The sequence below is a fragment of the Wyeomyia smithii genome, chromosome 2, assembly GCF_029784165.1.
Source record: "Wyeomyia smithii strain HCP4-BCI-WySm-NY-G18 chromosome 2, ASM2978416v1, whole genome shotgun sequence".
Lineage (NCBI taxonomy): Eukaryota > Metazoa > Arthropoda > Insecta > Diptera > Culicidae > Wyeomyia > Wyeomyia smithii.
Genome location: NC_073695.1, coordinates 187,761,737 through 187,787,456, shown reverse-complemented (window position 1 = coordinate 187,787,456; position 25,720 = coordinate 187,761,737). Strand labels below are relative to the sequence as shown.

Below are 25,720 nucleotides of genomic sequence, written 5' to 3'. Positions count from 1 at the left end.
CTTATCGCGCTCGAATATTGGTATTGCATCTGAACGAGTTGTAATGTCAAATTTGTTTTTGCGGTAACGCTTAGACTGTTTCTGCAGCCGAAAAATGAGCAGCTGAACGAAGCTGTACCCAACTATCATATTTTTCTCATATGGTATCTATTGTGGGTGTTTTCATAACTCACTCTGTTACATTCGCGTGCTACACGGGACAGAAAAAGAATAGTTCTGGGCTAGTTCGAAAACCGAAAACGATGCACTTTGCCACTAGAATAGAAGCTCACAGTGCCTCCCGGTGAAAAGAGAAGGTTAACACACTGCTTTTGTTCCGTGGTCAACATGAGCGTCGTATGTTTCAAGAAAGCAAAATGTGAAAAATGCATTTGAAGTTTCAAATATGCGTCCATTTGTTCCAATGTGACAAAACGACAATGAGTTTTTTTTTTTTTCAAGTTTTCCAATACAAACCTAATATTTTGATGACATATTTTAAAAATACGTAAAAAGTTATGACGTTAGGCATTAAAACCTCAAACTTGTTAAAATGTAACATGTGACCCTTATGCGTCCCTGACAGTGTAGTAGATGTGTTACTTTAATGAAGTATCCGCAATAACATCTACTTCCCGGAATTATATTTTTGGTTACCGCCCCTGCTAGATAGCTGTAACCTCTACATCCACTTTCCACAGCTCTCTAACTCGAATATCTGTGCGAGCCAGTTTGAATAGAGTCCTTACGTTCCATGTACCAATAATTGTTGTCCTTTTTCAATCATCTTGGTCTTTGCCAATTATTCCTTTCTAGGTTATTCATAGTAATTTATATTCGGTATGCTAACTTACTGGGGCTATGATACATAGTCTCGCGACGGAGCTTCCGTCTTAGATATAGCTAACGGAGCACTGTATTTCATGGTTCATCCACCCGCCCCGGGTTCAGACGCTGTTGAACGCCGCCCCTAACATGAAGACACAGCCGCGTATAACCCTCCTTCCGAAGTTTACGACCAAAGTTTCCACCGGGAACGCTTACCCGGTCTCTGGTGAGATTACTCGTATCCCGGTCGGTACCTGTTAAAGATTGGGATAGAAGCTGCTGAACAGAAAATGACCACACTAGGATCTCAAGAGACACGTGGCCAATCACCAACCGTACGTACCCAACTTGCATTTTATATTTACACTGGTCAACACAGGCGCACTCCAAAAGCTCAAACCGGAAAACAGAAACATTATAGCTATTCAACCTTTCCTTAAAATTACTTTCTTAAAAGATTAATAAAATCATAGTTTTGATACTTTCTCTTAAAATATGCTTCACGGCGGTCCCACTGACCGGTATTATAAAAAATGCACCAAAGAATCTGAGTACACCATTCGATTCGTTTTGACGTCCAGAATCTCTGGTCAAAATTTCAAAATCATCGTACGGTACATTTTTGAGTAATGCCCTTTTGAAGGTCGTAAAGTACAAAAAAGTGATATAAAAACGACGAAATACTTGTTGTAAAGTACGTTTTTCAACCACTTCAAAAATAGGTTCTTCACATTCCAAGTATTATATTTCAAGAAATTTATAATTGGTGAAAAAATTCATTTAAAAATCCCACAGTGCACAGTGATCTAAATTCGAAAAATCGTGATCGCTTTATATTTGACTGTGAAAAATTGATTTTATGTACTCAATGTCCTAAGCAAAATTGTTTCAGAGAACAAGGCCTAACTTTTGACGATTTCGGTTTTTCAATCAATCTACCTAACAGTTTGGTAAAAAATATATTTTATTCAAATTTCAATAAACCAGATTGCTTCCTTCAGCAAAGTTGTGGAAAATTTCAAATAAAAACCAATTTCTGGATACTGCGATGTCCTATCTGTACGTTGGACACAACAAAATCAATTCTTAAAATCTTAAAATCAATTTTTAGTCTATAATTTTGTCTGTCATGCCAACAGTTTGCTTTTCAAAGGCATTAGATTTTAGATCACAAATTCAATGCCAATGAAACCCCATTGGGAATTGCTAGAATGGTATTCAGATATTAATGATAAAAATGTGAAAATATCCTTTGTACTTGAAAATTAAAATGAATTATGGAAACGCGATTGTAGAGTAATTTTAAAGATAGTGTAAAACAGTATTTATGACGATTTTAATCTCACACTCACAATTTTTTTGACATTTTTGACGAATCTTCATACAAACGAATATTGAAGCTTCCTGTTAAATTTTTTAATAACCACCTTGTTTCTTGAAGAGTTGCTGACTAATACTTTTTTACATTTATTCAAACTCAGAAAACTCTAGGTACAATACAATTTATCAATATTCCTACCGAACTCACTCAATACCCGATGGTTACGACACTACCTAATATTCCAATGCACAACTCACAAAAAACCCAACCGATTTATTCATGTGTTGAATATATCTTTCCTTTCCTTACTTACTAGCCTCAACAAATACCTTCATTATAAAAATATTTGAAATCGATCGAAGGACTGAAAAGTTGCATTTTTTTGAAAATAGTCTTTTGGTGGAAAAGTCGATTTTTTGCGCTATTCCAATTCAGGAAGGGCATTTGGGTGGTTAAACAACAAACAATACGTGTCTAATTATTTTGGACAAAGACTAATTTGTGCAATTTTGAGTAAGATTGTAGCAGAAAAAGCCATTTATTTCAAACGAGGCGAGACGCTCGCAGAGGCTTCTGTAGAAGGGCCCAATATTTCATAAAGATACAGCTATTCTTGCTAACGGAATTATCTCAGAACGATACAGGTTAAAGTAATATAAATCTGAAACGCCTCCATCGGCGTGATTTTTAACTAAATGTAAATGTTATAGCATAAAGTTATTGGTATTAGCCCAAACAACAACTTTGCCGAAGATAGTATGATCAAAAACTTATCAGAATGCTCACAGTTACAAAGCTCGCATTTTCGTAACGCGACACCATTTGCAGATGACTGTTTTGCCTAACGCGACACCATCGACATACCGAAATGTTTTTGGGAACATTTCGATTAAAATTGTAATATGTCATTTTGTTCGGTTTGGTCTCCGGAACAAATGCCCAGAAGAAACCCGAGTTCAAGAACTTACGGCAGAGAAAAAATGAAATTCAGCGATGGTGTCGCGTTACAAAATGTATCGGGTTGCCAGTCACCAACCAACCCGCCATAAGAAAGTACATTTAGTTGGCATTATTTACGACCTGTTTAATCATATGCCCTTCAAGCTAATTAAAAATATCCAGGCTAAAATGTACGCCAAAGTCGGTTCCTCATGGTGGTGGGATTGTGTCGTCAATAATTGAATCGAATTTTGAATATATCACTCTTCAAATATGAAAATATCGGTATGAAATATTATGCAGGTTGATTTGGGAAAGCTGTCGTTACTGTGATCTACACACCAATATCATTGATGAATTGATAAATTTTTGAATATAAGAGAACCAACCAGAGAAACGTTTGTGAAGTCTCTGCAGGGAATTATAACTAGCGATTTGGCAGATAAAGGAGGCTCAGTATACTTGAGCAGAAGGCTTGAAACGGAACATACACAATAAATAATATATCACTGCCAATAATATGAAGCGCGGGATACAGTAAATACCTGAGCGAGCGAGATTCGAGACGTTCCGTTCAGTTTTTTGTTATTCTGGAATTTTATTAATTCACCGAATGCATCTGCTATAGTAACGTACAAACGTGGTACTTCAAAATCATAGATAAGTACTGCTATGTACGCATGTAATATTTTTAAGTACCAGATAAAACACTCCAAAGAAATTCCAATTGAGTAAACACGCGCTCATGTAAACAGTTGCGAAAGTGAACCAAATTGAGGCAAACCCTCCCAAAACGGTAGTAAACAGTATCCAGTTCGGTTCAGATGCGTATCAGCCAGTTGAAAGGACTAGTTTTTATGCGTGACATTCACAGCACATTTAATCAGGTTAATTACTACTACAACAGAAGGGTATGAAATTAAGGAAGCATGAAGAAAAGGCGCGTCGGCCTACCCAAAGCAGCAAACGTTAATTTACGTTCGAAGATAAAAAATTGGATATTCGACGCACACACACCGTTAATGACAGGGTGTGAAACGGGTTTATTATCTACTATTCCAAACCAGATATTTAGGATGTTGTTTTTATACATTGTTTTCTTTTTCATTTTGTGAGCTCCAAATGAAAACCAGATTCCAAATGACACGTTGTTGTTATAACATGAGCTAATTAACGTATGTTCCTGTTCAGTGTAAACTGAGAGGCTTCTTCAACAAAAGTAAGATTTGAAAATAACGCAAGCTTCCAGTTAGGTACAACAAACAACTACCGTTGTTTTCGTAGGAGTAGGAGGATCCAGAAAATAGGTCGGTGGCCAGTGTGTTTAAAACTAAAACAAACAATTTTATGACAGCAGTTAACGTGACCAGTACCGACCGTTTCATAAATAAACGAATGAATTTTTCGAGGGGCATAGCAACGGAATGCGCGCAACTGGTTCGTTTGTCTGCCCACGTCATGCAGCTGAGACACAATGTACTAAATAACCGACAACCGCTTTCTTCCTCCATAAAAAAGCCACATGTGCAACAGGCACAGTCACATCGATTTTACCCGCGCCACCGTAGCGCCGAGATTGCGCGCTCCGATATAACAAACAGCTGAGATGATAACCATCGCAATTCTTCCACTACCCATAGCGCTAGTCTATTTGTGAATGAAACTGTCCACATCAACCAGACACCAGCCACATTGCGATATACTACCGGCATTAGTTTCTACCCCGCGTCAGCTTCTTAAAGCTATAGTGTTAGTAAACTCTGCTGGTCGATCTAAGTCCCACTAGACTAGACCGATGTAAACAAAACCATAGTGAGGCCTTCCCGGTCGGAAAAGCACGTGCTGGCAAGGTCAAGTTCCTCTCTGTATCAAGTTCTCTCTTTCGAACAACTCCGACCGAACGGCGCAGGTTCGGTTTCGAAATTGCACTACGGGAGTTCACGAGACCCTTCACGAACTGATAACTGTTCCGAGTTTTCTTTACCTTTTTTTTTCGTACATTCAACAGATAGTCCTGAATAAATTAAGCAACAGTGCTAGAATGAAGCTTCAGTCTTCGTCGGTGTCTGGTTGAGTGCGGTTCGGTTCGGTTCTCAAGTAGTCGTCCCCGGTGAGAGGTCCCAACAGGGTGGGTTATAAATATCCCCCTTCCGCAGTTTTCTCGTTTCGGTTCAGTTGCGTTCGTTTGATGGACCGACCGACGGGTTGCTGAAACTTTCTCACCCTCTGCTCTGCGGAGGAAATTCGTTTCCAGTCAATGTGAGCGTTATTATGACCAACAACGAGTGGTAAGAAGACACTTGACAATGCATACAGGCAACACACGGAGGGGGTGGATGGTGTAAAGGGTTTTTATACACATTCGGAGTTTCGCTTGGGTGGCTCGCACGCTCTCGCCCGTTCGCGGACTGGAGGATAAGTGGCAATATAATCTGGTTGCTCGGCAGACGAGAGGCCGATCGTGAAAAGGCTCTTCTCTAATGATGAGTGATTCCAAGTGTGATATAGATATTTACCCCACCAGCGCATAGAATGAACTTCTTCTCGCAAGACAGATCCGGACTTAATTCGCGTATAAGTGACGGCACTGGGGCGAGTTGATATATTATGGAGTGGATTGAAGTGTAATCTCGTTTGACAGCTCCGGCGGACAGCCAAGTACGAAATCTGTGGCAAACTGTCCGCTCCAGCTGAGAATGCGGGGTGTAAGATGGATTAGTGTACCTCGAATGATTTACTGCGTTCCGGATAAAACGGCAATAAGTGTTTTATAGTCAGCGGTGATCGTAACGAACGGCGAGCATAATTGTTTGATGGCAATCTAATGCATGACGTTTATGAAATTGTTATTCGATTTAGCAAATCCCTAAGAATGATTAGTAGCTTAGCCAAGACAATGGATTATTATCGAGTGTTAAGTAGTTAATGGTACCGAAACATGTTCACGGAAAAAAGTCATCGAAAATAAAATAAATAACACAAACATGAACTCCGTGGACAAACTTCATGGGTCAAAAATTTATTTTGCGCAATCAAAACTGATTTCATGGAATGAATTAGGATGCTTTAACCACTGAATTTTTTGTTTTTTTAAAAAAATGGTACAACGTCTATTCCGATTTGAGCTTCAACATTTTCAATCGAATGCTTGAAACATATGTATGCAAACTTTTCTCCGTCTTTTTCTCATACAGCTCGTTTTAAATTTGGAAATTAATTTCTTTTGTAAGAAAACTCCAACAACTTCAAGAAAAGTTTCGAAAGTTGTAATTTTCTTTTGCAGTCTGGAGAGGTAGTCAACACGGCAAAGTTTCGTTTGAATTTAAGACGGTCGTGACAAAACTGCTCCTCAACCAAAGATCGTTCACACCTAGCTGAGCGTAATGCCTGGCACCGTGCGACCAGAGATGCGAATATAAGTTTTCCAGATGGACACGAGTTTTGTATCATCTAAATAAGTATCCGTCAACCGATGAGTGTGTGTTTTCAATATTGCTTGCAACCGCTCGCGGAAACGCAAATGTTTGTGTTTTTCTCCAGCGCATTTTACAGATTATAATGTGATTATAAGAAGCATATGAATTCTTTGAAATCATCCATTTGCATACTGTATGTCGGAAAAAAATAGCTTCCAGCTCTTGTCATACCTTTTCTCTACTCCGTATGCATTCAATGAACAAACTAATACACGCACACCGGATGAATTAATGATGGATAAAACTAGTGCCATAAGCAGAATATGCGACAGTGTGTGTTGTTTCTTGACTGTTATTATTTCCAAGCAACAAATTTGTTACAAAAGGGAGAATTTTTTGTTGTGGCCTTTAGAGGAACAAGGAAACTTTCGAATGTTATTGTAACGGTCATTATTACATAGTCGTGATCTCGTAACAAGTGAAAAATATATAACAGTCTTATTACTTTATTGTAATAAAATGTTATAGTGTTTTAAGCAACAAATTGGTTACGAAAGGGAGAATTTTTCGTTATTGCTTTTAAAGTTATTTATTTATTTATTTATTTCGTCACGCAAGTATAGACTACAGTTATAATAATACATTGTTTTCTTATATTCTATACATTATTTCCAGTAGTTAATCGTTTTTTGATTTGATTTGTCGATATTTTCGCAGTTCTGATTATAGTGACGCATCATCCGATTTATTGGGCCATTTTTTGAGTAGTTAGTTCTGTGAGAGTTTTCCGAAAATATTTTACGAGTTCTCAATTGACGACTGGGTGCATAAAAATTTAGTTGTGATAATAATTTAGTAGATTGCACGCGTTGAGAAATAATGTCATCGCGTTGAGAAATAATGTCAAGTTCGCAGCGTTCATCAAGTGCTCGTATGTCTATAAGCATGCAGCGTGCTTCATATGATGGTAAGGGAAATGCTGTCCAATTTAGCTTTTGGAGTGCGTACAAAAGAAATTGTTTTTGACAGATTCAATGCGTTCTTCATGTGTGACAATATAGGGATTCACAATGCTACAATATTCCAGAATTGGTCGGACGTATATAATAGTTTGATTGTATATAAAAACAATATCGCACGCTAGCCTGGGGGCTATTGCGGTCTCGATGAACTAGATTAGTTGAGAGAATTCGTTATCGATATTGTTTTCGGCACATTTTACATGTTGTAGGATAAGTACAACGATTTTTTTTCCCTGTAGGGCCGAAACACAACTGCGTCCATTAATAAGGACTATTGTTGTATGACCCATATTTGATTTGGTATTAGTCGATTATCCTATCACAACTAAGGTATGATGGACACTGGTTGACATAATACCCGATCCCAGTTAGGGTCGACTCGTTTTATGAAGTCTAATACCTTACCAGGATCACAATGCCAGATTTCATGGGGCTCTAGTAGCCCTTTTCCAAATATTGACATCCTTTGATTGAACAAGGCTCCACAGTTGCAGAGTATATGTTCAGCAGTTTCGGTTTCAAATTGGCAAAAACGACATTCTGTAGATCGAGTTTTTCCGATTTTGTTTAGGCGATACCTACTCGGGCAGTGACCGGTCAACAGACCCGTTAGTACTCGAAGATCTTTTTTATTCAGATTAAGTAAGATCCGAGCTTTCACAGCACTCGGTGTGATAAATCTTCTAGCTTGTCTGGATGTATCCGTGGCGTTCCAGCTTGATTCTACCGTGGACATTTCCCAAGTTCTAAATTCAGTCCTCAGAGCGCATTCTGGGACTCCGCAGAAAATTTGATGCTGAGGCTTCTCTTGCTAGGCTGTCGGCTTTTTCATTTCCTTCAATGCCGCAATGGCCAGGCACCCAGTATAGAGTAACTTCGTTCCTACTGGCCAATTGTCTTAAAGAAAGAAGGCATTCCCACACTAGCCTCGATTTACATGTGAAAGCTTTAAGTGCATTTAAAGCTGCTTGGCTGTCAGAAAATATGCAGATTTTCGCAAATCTGTAATTTCTTGTTAAACAGATATTCACACATTCAATAATAGCACGAATTTCTGCTTGAAATACCGTTGGACTGTGGCCCATTGGTATAGCTCTACTGATTCCAGGGCCAAACACCCCGGCTCCAGTATTTTCACCCATTTTTGATCCATCGGTGTAAAACACAACAGAACCTGGACGCAGACTCGGCCCTTCTGACTCCCATTCCTAGCGGCTTGATTAAACTACTTTGAAGGGGATGTCATAGTTTGTCATCGTTGTCATCCAATCTTCTATTGTTTTAACATCAGAATTCAGTCTGAATTCCTTAAGGATTCGTAAGTGTCCCACAAGGTCACCATCTGAGATCTCATTATAACGTTTAAATATCAGAGCACTTTTTGCAGCCTGCTCCTTTACATATTTGTGCAAAGGTAGCATGCAAAGGAGGGCTTTCAAAGCAACTGATGGTGTGCTTTTCATTGCCCCAGTTATTAATATACAGGCAAGCCTCTGCAGTTTACCAAGCTTCGCTTGAGCGGTTACCTCATTAATTTTAGGCCACCATATAAGTGAAGCGTATGTAACCTTCGGACGAACAATTGCCGAATAAATCCAATGGACTGTTTTTGGTCGTAGTCCCCATGTTTTTCCCACGGTTCTGCTACAAACCCAAAGGGCATTTGTACCCTTAGAGATAGTCTTGTCTAGATGAGAATTCCAATTAAGTTTTTTGTCTAAAGTTACTCCGAGGTATTTAACTTCTTCTGCAAACTGAATTTCAACACTATCTAGAATAGGCCGTTTTAAATTTAGCTTTATTCTTTTGTTAAAAGGTACTATAACAGTTTTGGAGGGATCAACATTTAAACCCTCTTCTCTACACCATTTTAAAGTAGATTTGAGCGCAGTTTGTAGCCGATTAGAGATCGTGTCATCAAATTTCCCACGAACTATTATGGCTACATCGTCTGCGTATCCAATTACTTCATATCCTAGTTCTGTTAGCCTTTTAAGGAGTTCGTCTACAACTAAGGACCACAATAAGGGTGAAAGTACTCCTCCCTGAGGACATCCCTTATTAGATCTGATATTTAGCTGCGCTCCTCCAAGATCAGCAGAAATTTCTCGATCTCTTGGCATCGCCATTGTCCATTCAATAATACAGTTATCCAGGCCCCTTGCTTCCATTGCGGAACGCATTGAGCTATAGGATGCATTATCGAATGCCCCCTCTATATCGAGAAAAGCAACCAGAGCTATTTCTCTGGCTTGAAAGGACTTCTCGATTTTGTTAACTAACGCTTGTAGCGCTGTTATTGTAGATTTACCTGATTGGTAAGCGAATTGGTTTTTGCTCAATGGAAACTTCACCAAGACTGTTGACTTGATAAAGTCGTCCAAAATTTTTTCCATTGTCTTTAATAGAACAGAGGAGAGACTGATGGGCCTAAAGGCTTTGGGAGTCGTTTTGTCTCTTTTCCCCACTTTAGGAATAATGACAACTCGAACCTTTCTCCAGGCTTTTGGTATGTAACTCATGGTAACACTGGCTCTGAAGAGCTCAGTTAACTGGGGAATAAGAGCTTCTTTTCCCTGTTGGAGATTTCATCTTTTTCAGCAGATTTGTAAGGTTGAAAAGAACTCAATGCCCATGCAACCCTACCAGGCGTGAAGATTTCACAGGCTTTAAGATAGACTTCAGTTGACCATTAAAGTCCTGCCTCTTCTAAGTCCTGTACTTCACCGGATATGGGTGTTGACCCTGGAAAATGAGTTCTCATCATTACTTCCAGAGTTTCAGCGGAATCAACTGTAAAGCTGCCATCCTTTTTTCTTAGATTGCCAAGACCATTTGAATGATCTTTTGAAAGAATTTTGTGCAGCCTCGCAGCTGTTGGAGCGTTATTGATCTCTTCGCAGACCCGTCTCCAGTCCTGTCTTTTGGCACGCCTCAATTCTCTGTTGTATGCAGTCAGGGCTTTTTTGTAGTGATCCCAGTCTAAAGTGACTTTTGCACGATTGAACGATTGTCTAGATTTTTTCCTCAATTCTGCTAGTTTCTCATTCCACCAAGGAACATCTCTGCTTGATGATCTATGTTGAACAGGACAACTAGCTTGATATGATGAAGTCATTTCATCAATGAATTCATCAGAGGCATTATCTAGTTGTGAACAAGTTTTTATTGGTGTATCTTCAATTGTATTGTGGTTCTTTAAATAGAATCGGTACAGATCCCAGTTTGTTTTCCTTGGGTTTCTGTAGTTTCAGTAATTAATGGTTCGGTTTTATAATTAAACCTGATATGTTTGTGGTCCGACAGTGATTCTTCATCAGAAACGTGCCAGTTCACAATCTTTCTTGATAAAAGGTCACTGCAGATCGAGAGATCAAGAACCTCTTTCCGGTTGGAATTTATAAATGTGGGCGAATTTCCTATATTACATATGTTGGATATTGTTGGACGAAATGTAGTTCAGCAGATTTTCGCCTCTTTTATTGATATCTGAGCTACCCCACAGTGTGTAATTGGCATTTGCATCACACCCTATTATAAATAGGGCGTTTATTTTTTTAAAGTAGTTTATAAATTTTCCAATCAGTGGAGGAGGAATGTCATCAGTGTCTCCAGGAAAATAAGCTGAAGCAATGCATACTTCTGTTTTTCCTCGGGTCGTTGGCACCTCCACCATGATCGCAACTATATCTTTACTTATGAACTCGGTAATTGGGACAAACTTAGTCTTTTTGTTTACTAGAATTGCTGTCATAGATGAGGAAAAAAAAATAGAATTGCTGTCCTAGGTCTAGACTTGCTGCTATCGTACAGAAGATTGCAGTTAGGCAGAGAGCAACCCAGTACTCTCCCATTATTAAGTACAACGATACACCGTGCCCCAGTGCTGAGTCGAGAAATTTTCCAGCTCGAAAAGTTCCTCGACCGGATGGGGAATCGAACCCGATATCACAACCGTGTGGGAGAGCTAGCCGACCGACATCGCTAACCACAGAACCACGGGGATTGTATATGGGTCTTGAAAATTCTGGCCGATGCGTTTTATAAAGCCCAGCATACTATTTGCTTTGTTGATTATTGTGTTAGAATGTTCTATGAATATAGGTTTGGAGTCTAAGACTATGTCTAGGTCCCTTACGATTTTGTATTTTTCTACTGGTTGGTTTCCTAGGAAAATGTCCGTTGGTGGCGTTACAGTTTTTCTGCTGAAGGCTATTGAATTACATTTTTTAATGTTGAGTTTTAATACACTTTTGTTACACCGAGTGTAGAATACATTAATTTCATTCTGGAATATTTCGAAGTCTTCTGCAGTGATTATTTCTATGAAGAGCTTCATGTCGACAGCATATACAAGCACATGTATTGATTGATATTGATTGATAAGAAGAAAGGAAATGTCATTCACGTATAATATAAAAAGAAGAGGGTCCAGGTGACAAACTTGAGGAACCCCAGAAGTTATTTCTATTGGGTTTGAAAAGGAATTTTAAAGGCGGAATGTTTGTGTTCGTTTTGTTAACTATAAAAAGTTACAAGTAAAACTTCTGCATGCAGCTTTTAATCTGCCGTTCATTGCCCCTGCAGCCTGATATTAAATCAAGAGAAACCTCAACGAATATTAACAACTACTGTCGTGAAAAATATTATTTGGACTCGATTTTCTCTCACTTGCTACCGCATTTTCATTATATTTTCCACCAGAGGGAAAGTAACCAGAAACTAACTAATTTCCACAATAAACTTAAAAAAAAACACTTCAAAACCACAAATTTGCTGCACGAAATCTGAAATACTGAACTCAACATTTGTGTTGGCTTGACAGTGGGGGAATAAAGGCACTTTGATAACACATACTGAAATGAACCGCGCTGCTGCTGAAACATGATTTGTTTAGGCCGAAAGCAAATCCGGAAAGCCAGCCGATACTGGTACTGATAATACTGTGTATAGGAACAGCTACCTTATCGAAATGAGCGATTATTTTCACAAATTCTCTATTTATAGTAAGCCAGCAACCAGCCGATGCAAGCAAAACGTAAATGAACTTGTGATTGGTTGAATGTACACAATTTTCAACTCAATTTCAACTAATTCAATATTGTGAAGATACAATAATAATTGTATTACAGCAGAGTCTTGGACAGTATTTAAAAGTCGATCAAGATATTGATGTTTGAAATCTAGTCAGTCAGATGCAATCGTCGTTTAGTCTCGATCTGCACAGATCCTGACGTGTTACACCGCATATTAAATTGAATCCTCTCAGCTCATAATGAAATAATGATATGGTGCATGAGTTTCTGGGAGAAAACAGACACATGATTAGACTACATCATCACTGATTCGCTCATTGTGTTTGTCTCTCCATACGCCGGTCGTTAGGAGAAGGAAGAATAGCAACAGGAGAATATATCGCCTGAGCAGCAGCGGAGGTGTGGTGCGCTGGAAGGGAAAGTGTGATGGAAGGGACTACTTCGGAAGCGGTTGAGTTGAGCGAGAGTAGGAAAGCATACACTGTCATTTGCTCTCTTTTTCTGACAAAAACATCTTATTCATGATTCATATTAGTACAAATATAACACGATCTATTCCCTTTCTGTAACTGGGACGAATAACTTCATATACCGAGTTGTGCAAATTTAGAACCACGTGTTGTGGTGTACACTAATGAAAAAAAATATAATAATGCTGGCCAAAAATACTATCGGCAATCTTGTAAAAGTTTGTCATCGATAAGCTCTACAAAACATATAAGTGTAGGAACGAGCAACGTTGAATTTACTCATTAGATTGACCACTTCAAATTTTTAATTAATGGGATTCTTAAGCTACAACTACCGCTCTGCAATTCAGATGTAGCGCAAGCACAAGTTAAACTTTCATCTCCTTTGTTGTAACGAAAAAGTTAGCCGTATAGCTTGGCCAAGACAAGAGGGCCGAAAAATGCCACCCGCAGAGGAAAACAATTTTTCCCCCGCAAAGTTCTGTCCTATCCGGTGCTTTAGTTCATTGCTGTGTTTTTTTTTTTTGCATATTTCTGTTTCTATGCCAACCACACCAGAAAACCAAAATTCCATTCAGGCAAATTTCACCCGAAAAATGTTGCTCTGGCAAATTTTCGCGGTACTGGAATGGTTTTGCGATTAAAACATTGTAAAAGTGCCACAATATTGAAGCAGGCGTGTGGGTGTTTCATCTCACACAGCTGGCAAACGTCGTTAACAAGCCATCACAAATATTCTTTTTTCTTACTAACTTGCTGGAAAAATATGAGAAGAAACGGACGTCAACAAGTATAAAACAAATTAATGCAGAAGCGTGTTCTACTAGGTCGTACGTAAAAGAAGATAAAAAGTACTTTTTTGGGTCAAACATAATGATACTAGAATTCAGCTTAGTCATTCATATACAAGTACGTACGTATGTACGAGCGCCCAGTGTAGCGTTCCTGCTAATGATGATATGATGAAGAGGATACGAAAGAGACTTTTACGAGCACGTCGAAGAGATTGACATCTCATAAATATAATGCAGAAATTGGGCACTTGAGTTGTGCCTGCTTTCTAACCTAGTGTTGTTCAGTATGACATTAAAACAAGCAGATTTGTATTTAGGATTTAAGAATGAAACTAAAAATGTTAGAGTAAATCTTGCATTACGAAGTTGAATTTCAAAACTTTTCTGTTCCTGGAAAAAAACAATCTGAATCCTGTATAAGTGTGCTCATCAAAACGAAAGAAAAACAATTTTCCTTTTGAAGAAGCCCATTGACCCGGGGTTTAAATTTATTGGGGGCGAAGGCTTTGTAAACGACAATCAATTTCTTTACACAAAAGAGACCACAACTTTGCTTCCAATGCAGAGGCAATAAATTAAAAGATATTTTCAAACTACGACCATGCATGGTGTAAGATTAGGTTTGGAAGGGAGGAGGGACTTTTAAAAATGGAAACCGAGATTTGCTGCTCAGAGGTGAATGGGTATATGGTTGATGAACTTTAATTACTATATTGAACACTGGTTAACGGTCTCGCCCTTCACAGCCCTTAATAATATGTTTATAGAGCTCAATTGAATTATATTTCGCAGTGATTGAAAATTTTCTCTCTTCTCTGAAATTAGCTAAATCTGTTCGTTCAATTTTATAATTTTGTATCTACGAATCTAAAATAAAACTTTATTGTTTTATTAGTACTTTTCAAATACTGATGGCTTGTCAGTTTCATATTAAAATTCTTTTTAAAAAAAAAGGTTGATAATTTTTCGATGGTTCAACCGACGATGGCAAAACAAACTCTAATTCTAAATGATGATTATGTTATAACTTGGTTACAATACATGTACCGATTTCAACGCTCGTAGTTGCATTTAAATGGTTTTTATAAGTGGACGACTATTGCTGTACACTGCGGTATGCTCTGCTTTCCTGAGAAAAGAAATTCACCAATTACTCTAGTTGAGAGTCATAAATTTGGTTTTTACCTTCTTTACTTCAACGGGGATAGAACATAAAGATCCTATACTGAATTCAGAATGCACATCTACAATTTCACTGAGTCGTACGCCGCTTTGAAGTCAGATAAACAGGTAATGTGTCCACAAGTTCTAGAAACTTGTCGAGGATCTGTCTCAAGGTGAACATCTGGTCCGTTGTAAATCGTCCCGCTTGAAAACCGCACTGGATTTCAGCCACAAAGGCTTCCTGCAATAGGATACGCGACTGAGAATTTCATAAGCGGAATCGGTGAGGGTTATGCCTCGAAAGCTGCGGCAGTCAAGTCTGTGTCCCTTCTCATAGATGGGGCATACGAGTCCTTCCAATCAGTCCGTAGGTAGTTTTTCCTCAGACCATACCCTCGGGATACTTTGGTGAACTACACTGTACTACCGCTCGTTCCCGACTTCGAAAAGTTCAGCCAGAAAGCCGCCCTCCATAGCGGATTTAGGACTTCTGAACTGACCTAGTGTAGGTTGTAGGCCTTGTTGGGTGTAACATTAGGGTGTCCCAAAAAAATCAATGTTGAAAAAGAAAGGCTCAGCCCTAAATTGAAAGATAATGTTATTTATAGCAATTTTGTAGAACATTTTGACTTTTTAAAAAATTGTTTTCAGGTTGCCCAAACGTGATTTATGGAAAAATGACTTTTTTATGCTACAAACCCACTCTTTTGCACTTTCTTCAATTCTGTTCGATTCCTACATTTTTCCATATATTTTTTTGTTTTTGTGGGGTTGTTTTCAAATATTTTGCATGGTTCAGTTCAGCATTGCATTTTGTTTTTTGACTCCCAGAGCCTATTAAACATCACAGAAAAATTAATTTTTCTTATAATTTTTAGATAAAACCCCTCAAAACATAAATAAAATAATTTTTTATCACGAACTGAAATTTTCATTGCAAAGCGGGATTTACGACAAAAATTTACATGAAAAAAGATACAAGATATCTTATCGGGGAGCTGAGATATTGGCATTTTTATATTTGATGGAAAACTACGCATTTTAACAAATATGTTAAATGACTGTTTTATTTTGGGAGATAAAAAATAACAATGTTCAGAAAACAAATGCGTTTTTAGATGGCTGATAACTTAGTAGAAGGTTTAAACATTAGGAAAAATCTGCGAAAAAAGTTAAAACGAAAATTGTGATTTTTAGTGCCTTCTAACAAAAATCTCAATGTTGCTCGTAATATATAAGGGATAGAAACATCATGTCTTCGGTTTCTTGTTTTAAGATAACCTAAAACTTTGTTGAAGACACCTTGCGTCTATCTCATTCTGATTAAAAAGTAAATTTTGTATCTCACTCATTGGTGGATTGATAACCCATCTTTCTACAATAAAAGATGCATTTTTGATTATCCTGAAACTTCTCCGAACAAACCTTATGGCTATAATCAACATTTGAGTCACTATTTAGGAAATCATACGCACAAACGGCAAAATAAAACACTGTGCAATGGAGATATTGAGCTTCAGAGGCATTTTTGACAAACTGCATAGTTTTCCATCACATGTTGAATCGCCAATATCTCAGTCTCCCCGATAAGATATCAAGGATCTTTTTTCATGTAAATTTTTGTCTTGAATCCCGTTTAGCAGTAAAAATTTCAGTTCTTGATCAAAAAAATTTTTTATATGTGTTTTGAAGGGAATTATCTAAAAAATATGAGAAAAATTCACTTTTTTGTGATGTTCAATGGGCTCTGTGTAAACAACCCCACAAAAAAAAAATGTATGGAAAAATGTAGGAATCGAACAGATTTGAAAAAAGTGCAAAAGGGTGGTTTTGTAGCTTGAAAAAGTCATTTTTCCATAAATCACGTTTGGGCAACCTGAAAACGACATTTTATAAAGTCGAAATGTTCTATAAAAATGCTATAAATAACATTATCTTTCAATTTAGAGCTGAGCACCTTGACTTTTTCAACATTGATTTTTTTGGGACACCCTAATGAACACTCGTTTTCATGCCAAGTGACCGTAATGTTGATCATTTTTTATTTGAATTATACTTTGCATATGTGTTTGACACGCCAGAATACCCTTTTAGAAAATTTATATTGAATTTGAAAAATTACTCCATCTGTGAAAAATACTCAGTTTGCTTAGCCAAGCACGTGTGCAAAGTGTCATTTAAATAAAAAATTCGGCATGGAAACACTCTTAGAATACAACAATGCAGACAGTTTTATTTACGCGAATTTTTTCACAAGGTTTTTTACGTCGATTTTCGGTTTACCGCTGTTTCTTTACGTGGATATTTGAATTACCGCGGTTTTTTACGCGTTACCGTCAGTGTGTCGAACAGTTGACATTTTTGCATGACACCGTATCGAAAATTACTGTTGCCTCTCTTGCAGACTGCGACAGCAGCGTTCAACTGTACGCTTCCCTATTTTAGAGGTGGGCAATCCGCTCACGAACTGATCTAAAGAGCTGGTTCTTCAAAGTGAGTGAGTGATCTATCGCTCTTTTTTAAAGAGCGGTAACTCACCCCTTACTTCAAGCAAAAAGCTGAAGCTGATTTTGTTGATCAGACACCGCAAGCGAGAGCCATATGAATGTTTTACACCCCAAGCGCAAAGCGGTGTGCGACACTGCAATAGAACGCCCAGAAAATAGCTGCCGCCAGCTGCCTGCTCTGCTATGCATGACCATCCACCGGCCGTGGGAATAAAAAATAAAATCTACTTGCCACAGTGCACACGGGCTGGCTAACGCCGGGACGCACATGAAAAGTGGAACGAAAAGAGCGAAAGAACTGATTCACTGATCTTTTGAATCTATACAGACAATCCGCTTGCGAGCTGATCAGAAAATCAGTTCTTTAAAAGATCGAAATCTTCTGATCGCGAGCGGATTGCCTGCGAGCTGAACAAAAGAGCCATCGGACGAACCAGTTCTTCTGAGAGCGAAAGATTTCACTCTTTCAAAGAACTGAAGTCTTTTGATCACCCTGCGAGCGTATTGCCAGAAGATCAGTGAATCAGTTCATTCGTTCTTTTCGTTCCACATCCATTCGTGTGCGTCTTCGGTGTTAGTCGTTCCGTGTACCTGTGTATGGACTGTTGCAAGTTGTTTTTTTGCATGCTCTTGCGGCTCAAAGTATTTTGAAGTTAGAAGGTATGATCCACCGTATTATATTTCACTAACATCAATGAAATAGTTTCGCCAAGCCATACAACTTTCTATGGAAACTATTTTTTGCTCCCATCACAATACATGCATCATGACCCTATAATCTTACCTTCTAACTTCAAAATACTTTGCTTGCGGCTGGCTGGTGGCTGGGTGATGGGAAATGCAGGTTATGCATTACAGGGAAGACGTTTGGTGGCAGCTTGTTTCTGGGAGTTCTATTGTAGTTTTGCGCGCGACCTTGTGCTTGGCAAATCGGGTGTGAAGTTCTCACATGGCTCTCGCTTGCGGTGTCTGATAATTAGCTACACTGATAAAAACCAAAAATTATGTAGGAACGAAAAGAGCGAGTGAGCTGTTAAAAAGAACTAGTTCATTTTAGTGAGCGGAACCGCTCTGATCTGCTCACTATAGTGAACCATTTTTCCCACCTCTACTCTATTTGAGAGAATCGTGTGACTAGAAGCCAACACGGATGGTTGACGTTTCTCTTTTGTGCCGATCTCCGGCCGCCTCGATATCTCGACTGTCGCATAGTGCGAATGACAATAATTAGCAATCATGCGACAGTTTAGTACAATAATAAGATGGAAAATAAATAATTTCTATATATGTACTGCCGAAAACCACCACTAGAAGATTTAAATCCCAGCATCTAAACTTTTTCATTCGAAAATAGTTCGCTGTGGCGAAAGTCTCATCCAAATTTAGAATATTTAAGCAAAGGCAGGACAATAAAAGCTTGAATCTTGCAAATTCAATTACGGTCTTGGACACAAATAAAATTCGATGCTAAGTAAATTGATTCCACTTCAATTCGAAATAAATGCAATAAATAGCACAGACAGCTACAGTCAACAACACACGAGATTGTCTATACAATGACAACAATATAAAGAGAAGTGAGCGAGAGAACTGTTGTTCATATTGAATTCGTGACAAAAAGCAAGAGATAAATAATTACAAAAACACAAATTGAGTAATTACAAAACCACGGTGCCTCGCTGGACCATTATTATAAAAAAAAATTGTCCATCAAGTCAAAGTATAGGGGTCAATTCTTGAGGTCATTTCACACCTTTCTTTGGTTAAATTTTTAAAAAAATCTACCGACTGGATCTCGATAAATCTCAATTTTAGTGTGTTCGTTAATGAATTTCAAAATAATTCTTATTCGATTCTTGCAATATCATCGAAATTTATCCAAAAACTTGCCCAAATCATTTTATACCAAAATATACTTGTTGGTGTTGTTACAATTATGATAATTCACCACTGACTTAACTCTCCAAATTGACTTAAGTATGTTATTTGTATGGCTTAGTAGCTCCAGTTTAATTTAAATGTTACTCTCTATGAAGTGAATGGGGAAAAATGTGTTTTATTACATCAATCATTGTGTTTTATTACGAATCCACATACAAACGCTCACAAACACACATAAATTTTCACACACGTAAACACAAAAATTTTGAGAATTATGTATTATATTTTCTCTATTAGAAAGACAAGCGCTACTAAATGTTTGGCTTCTACTACTTTATCAAATTTTTAATTATTAGTGAGATTTCCAGGTTCTGGATAGTGAAAGAACAATGTATAATAAATGGTTTTCTGTTCGTCTCGAGCATGCGTTCAAAGAGACAATTTCTGATTTTGCCAGCAGCTGAGAAAAGCTACAACTTCCGTTCTTTTCAAAATACCACATCACAAACTCCTCGCTTTATCGACATTACCCTCTTCGTTTTCAAATAGTGCGAACATGTTCACGTTTTTCAAGAAACTGAATTCTAGTATTTGCTATGTATCGATGTGTTACCACCATAATGATACACTCAATAATAAATTTTAAATAAAAACTTGCATTTTAAATGATTCAATTTCACGTCAAAATAAGATTATCTTTCCAGTGCCAAGTAAGTATCCTGTACAAGAGTTTTGCAGAGACACTGGAAGAGGTCTTGGCCATCACAATGAACAAGCTTCCGAGCCTGTTTATTTCAACGTGATTTGGCAACTGAACCTGCCTTTCTTGCATGGTTGACATAAAAGCCAATAGTCCAAAATGCACTTTTTTGTTGATTTTCTTGTTCTAAAATAAATACTTGACTTTCTTGTTCTAAAATAAATACAGTAATACACACTAAAAAAAACTTTTATGTTCTGAAACATTCGGGAAATATTAAAAACTGCGTAACTACCAATTGGTTTTACTCCGTGCGAAATGCAATTGTTTAAAAAAATCATATTATTCGATACACAAGCCAGGAAAAGGAGGGTTATTTTAAATCACTCTTTCTAATTAGGAAAAAAATACATAATTTTCAAAATTTGTGTGTAATATATGTGTATACGTGTGTGAATATTTGTGTGTGTATGTGTGTGCGTTTTTGTGTGTGTTTGTGTGTGGGTTTGTATAAAACACAACAAGTTTAAATTATTTTTTCCCATTCAATTCACAGAACGTAACATTTAAATTGAAATAATGAAAATTGAATTGAAATGAAATAACACACTTAAGTCAATTTGGAGAGTTAAGTCAGTGGTGAATTATCATAATTGTAACAACACCAACAAGTTTATTTTGGCATAAAATGCTTTGGGCAAGTTTTTAAATGAATTTCGGTGATATTGCATGAATCGAATACGGATTATTTTGAAATTCATTAACTAACACCCTAAAATCGAGATTTCTCGAGATCCGGTCGGTAGATGTTTTTAAAATTTTAACCAGAGGTGTAAAATGACCTCAAGAATTGACCCTCATACTTGGATTTGATGGACATTTTTTTTTATAATAATGGTCCAGCGGGGCACCGTGAAAAATCTTGCTACTGTCGTGTGAATACTGTAGCGTACCAGTACATTTCCCTACCCTGGTTACCGTGTTGATCAAAAAAAAAACTGGCGCGGATTTTAAAATTGACGTGTTTATTTTTTAATTTTTTCCTTTAATTTTTTTTTCATATTAATTTTTTTTAATTTTTTTATATTATTGTTTTTTTTTCTTTATTTCTTACTTTTTTTTCAATTTTTTTCTTAATTTTTGATGTTTTCCGTAGAGCGTCTCGAGCTTTTTCAAAAGCATTTCTTGGTAGTTTAATTTACGCGGATTTTCTAATTACCGCGGGTTTTTGCGTTTTTTCACGAGGTATATATCATCCGCGTAAAAAAACTAACTTTACTTATAGAGGAACAATAAAATACAATTTCACCATATTGGAATCCACAGCTACTCGATATTGTAGCAAGGCTAAGAAAAATGAATGAAAACCCACGATATTACGATAAAAGATTAGTTTAGTAGTAACAGGTGCACAGATGATGCTATGTAAAAATATAAACATGGTGTCAAATCAAACTTGAAGCGAAGGCCGTGCGTACGGATCAGCAAAAAGACGCCATCTGCTTATATTTGCACAATACACAATGTACAGGATGGTGGCGCTGATGTGATTTCTACTTTGGTGCCTGCAAAGGTCGTACACATCTAGATGTGTCAACAGTAAGACGCCGGGCAAAGTTTGCACAATTCGAATGTCCTTCATCATTTCCATCCAAAATTTGAGAACATATCAAATACTTTCAGCTCCTCTGTACTCAATTTTCATTTTCTATTCCATCAATGCTGATTATGGACAAAATTGACTCAGTTTAAATTCAATAAAAGTGTATAAATATTATACTCAAACTTATGTAACATTTACAGTAGTTGTGAACAAAATTAACCACAAACTGAATCAGTTCAACTTTGGCCTATCGAAGCATGTTAAAGATAAATCAATAGCAATCAAATCTAAAAATAAATATATCTCAAACAAACGATGACGAAGTTGAAATCAAACTAGTCAATAAAACAAAAATATGAAAGTTTTCACGTACGAATACTTAAATTACAATTCATTTAGTTTCCCGTCCACGCAGTGCCATTACATTATGCGTATCCCTTCCTGGGAGTCCTAAAAATAGGCAAAGAATGGACACCATTAGCAACTTTCTGTCTATTGCAACCTGCCTTTCGGTGCCAATTAAATATATTCCTTTACATTCAAACAATTCTGCTCCACGATGCGCAAAAAATAACACAATCCTAAAACCCGTGACGATTGTCAATCCTGGACGGTTTAACGGCCCAGCCGGAAGCACGTTGTTCAAAGCACAAAACCACCCCCTCAACTTGTAGCGATTACAGACGGAACCACGCGAGAGAGGTAATTTACCTCAAGTAAAGCCAATTAAACGGAGCACAATGAGACGATGACAAAGGCAAATGAAATTAATAGCATCCAATTGGCCTGGCCGTCGTGTCTCAACCATAGCATCACGGAAGTCACGACGACGATTCACGACATGCTCTAGTGACGGCCAAATCGAAGAGGAAAATTGCTGATAATTGGGACTATCAAAGTGTCCAATCTACGAAAGGAATTGATAGGATAATTATTTATTCTTTTTCGTTTGATATCTTCACTGGTTGCCCAGAGCATGCAGCAGAAAAGATTCATTGCTCTGCTCGTTACAGCACTCGTATCGGACACACAATTCGCCACTAATGGTTAAAAATAGTACGCGATTGTCGGAGGCTCCGGAGAAAAGTAAGCCCTTGGTTACTACTGCAGTGACCGTGGCGAGCGAAAAGCTTAGAATAAATTCAGTTCGCTGGGGTGGAAATTAATGAAAAACGGCATTTCTATGCTAATTCGTGTGGGTTGGGCGTGACGAGTTTACTTTCTGCTTGCAGTTTTTGTCAACAACAATGAACCATAGCGGAATGATTACCGCACGAAGGGTCGTATTTTTTCAGGACTGACAGGATATTGTACGTTTTCTGCTCTGCAGAAGTCGCATATTCCATCCATTTTTAATGTCATTTATTATTCTAAACTAAAGCTTCTAGAAAAAAACAAATATGTAAAGACGCGGAGTTGCTTCTACTTCGGCGGAAAATTCGCATAATTATTCATTATTATTTCCACCAGCACTGCATAGTGTTTTATGTTTTTATTTTTATGATATTATATTTCCTCTGCAGTATGTATCAAAACTAAATTATTGTCATGAAGATGTGCGCCTAAATGATTTAATACGAATGACGAGAAAAAATGTCTTTGAAGGTAGACACAGCGAAATGACAACTTCGTTACCATTTTCATTAACAATTTACGTTTGGTAAAAATTTTCCCACCGCTGAAAATTGAAAATATATCCAGGCCAATAAAACACCTCAGCTTCAAATAGACTAGACAATTAAGCTTCCGTTCCAATATTCACAATTCGTTCCATAATTGGCTAACCGAAAAAGAACAATCACAAATTAATCAAGTAGTGCAATCATTGCAAACTAGTGCCGCCGGAATCGCAAACAGACCTGCCACCCATAAGCATTCAACATATGAGCTCCGCAATCTGCGGTAGACGATCCGGTTATCAATTAAAATGCGAGTGTGTCCACATATACCGGACTAATTGCACATTCCGAAGCAAACGCGTTAGGCGAAGGGCATCCAAGAGACGAGCGTATGCGTGTAGGTGTGCAGTTTGTGTGTATGTGTGAATGTAAAAGTTCGCCATTACCAGGACTTGGCTCTGCCTGTATAGCGTCAGAATATGCAAAAGTAAGCGCAACGTAATATAATCCACAGCCACTCCAAAGTGATCCATACACGGTTCAGCTTTGTGCTATTTTTGTCCATTCGTTACCGGTAAAACACACGTGAGAAATGAATATCATAGAGTATTATGCAGCCGTAACCACAGCCCACACCCAATCCAGTGAACACTTTGTCGGCGTTGGTGCTTAGAAAAGAAAGAAAAAAAAGCAGTGAAAAGCAGAAGTGATAGTGAACTGTTGATTAGTACGCCATAAACCAAGCGTGATTGTACAAACGCACCCAGCCAACAGTGTTCTCCAGTGTGCCGGCCAATGTTGTTTGCCGCGGTGCGTCCGGAACAAAGTGATCTCGTAAGCGACATGAAGCCGGTTGAATTGGATCTGGAGATTAATGAAGACGAGGACGACGCTGCCGCCGAAATGGATGATATCATAGCAGGTTAATTCAGTCGCTTTTTCTTTCCATTCAATGGTTTTTCCAGCTGGTTTGCTTAGCACAGAATTAGCGCAGTATCTTGGGGATATCTGCTGAAGCACTGATGCGAGGAGAGAGTTAATTAATTATACCGTCTTAATCTGCAAGTCCCTTTTTGCCAAAAGGAATAAATCAACTTTTTACAAATGTTCGCCAATTGGCAGAATGAAAGTATAATTTACCATTAAATTGGAGGGGTTACCCGTGGCAGAATGAGAGTTGAAGGAAAGGTTCTTCTTGTCCCTTTTAAGTAGTACAATTAATAGCGTTCAAATTAATTGAGGGATTGATGAAAAATCGGTTAAGTTGATTGAATTTCACATTTATTTTTACATACGTTTGAGTCAAAATGACCTGAAAAAAAGTAACTAAGCACATGCATTTATCTTAGAAGCCTGAATTTTATCCTTGTTTAGGGATATTTTTTAGCCTTAAGAGTAACTTTAAAAAAAACGAATGCATTTTAGCGTAAACTTTATTTGAAACATCATAGCTCAGAAACCTGTGGCTGTATACTCACTTAAAATTTTTTGCCGGTCAAAAAAGAAATGACAGCTGTCACATTTTTCCGTAAATCTCGGTTTAACCTAACTGAAATTTCGGCACAAAATATTAACGAGCTATTCCAACCGAGATTTCTGATATTTTCTGCCGACATTTCAGTTAGGTGAACTGAGATTTTCGAAAAAATATGACAGCTGTCATTTGTTTTTAACCCAGCACTCAATGGTGCCAGTCTAGGCAATACATTACCGAGACCCGGCTATAAAATTCAAGCGTGTAGAAAAACTGTCTAGGAATGAGTATCCTAAACACTAACACAAATAAAATTAGAAAAAAAATTTCCGGCTCTCGGTATGTTTTTGCCGAAAATGGCACAACTGCACAGCGGTCCAATAAGGCAAAAAGTGACACTTAATTCCATAGCGCCTTTCATTTTCATCATAGCTTGAAGGTGTCTTCGGAACAATTGTTTGCATGAATGACCCGCATAATCGCAAATTGTCAAATAATATGAAAAGTTTACTATACTAAAAATGAAAAAAATAACTTTTTTGTGTCGAGAGATAGAAGGGTAGTTTATTTAGCAAAATTGTAGGAAACTCAAAAATATGAAACTTTGTAAAACAAATAAAAATCCTATCTTTTTTCGGTACAAAGTTATAAAGTATATTACAGGGAACTTACTTAAAAATTATTTTTTTTTTTTGCTTAACTTTTGTCAGTTGCATTTTATACGAAAGTGTTGCTCGGAAAAAATGTTAGGACGCACAAAACACACATTTTTACCAAAGACCATATATCTCCAGGACTTTTCTTTACAAAGTTATATGATATTTTAGCTTATTTTCTCGATAATTTCAACAACGTATAGGTTAAAAAGGGGCAAGTGGAATCATGATGTGAATACTTTTCCTTAAAGTTTAGGTTAAGTACTATGAACTCCTTTAGGTTCCATTTGTCCCAATTTACGCATATTAGA

General features: G+C 37.6%; 1 protein-coding gene across 9 annotated transcripts in view; it reads left to right on the top strand.

The window, feature by feature from the left end:
- Positions 1-25,720, top strand: part of LOC129721535 (adenylate cyclase type 2) — a 178,339-nt gene that overhangs the window by 50,951 nt on the left and 101,668 nt on the right. For 3 of the 9 annotated variants that reach the window (XM_055674233.1, XM_055674226.1, XM_055674235.1), the window contains exons 1-2: positions 5,134-5,355; positions 23,794-24,201. The exons of 1 other annotated variant lie outside the window; for it this stretch is intronic. In XM_055674233.1, the coding sequence (XP_055530208.1) occupies positions 24,075-24,201 (127 nt within the window). In that variant the 5' untranslated portion in view covers positions 5,134-5,355; positions 23,794-24,074. Of the gene's footprint in view, positions 1-5,133; positions 5,356-23,793; positions 24,202-25,720 lie in introns of those variants that run through there. 5 more of the 9 variants (XM_055674230.1, XM_055674231.1, XM_055674229.1 and 2 more) reach the window with 5 other exon arrangements.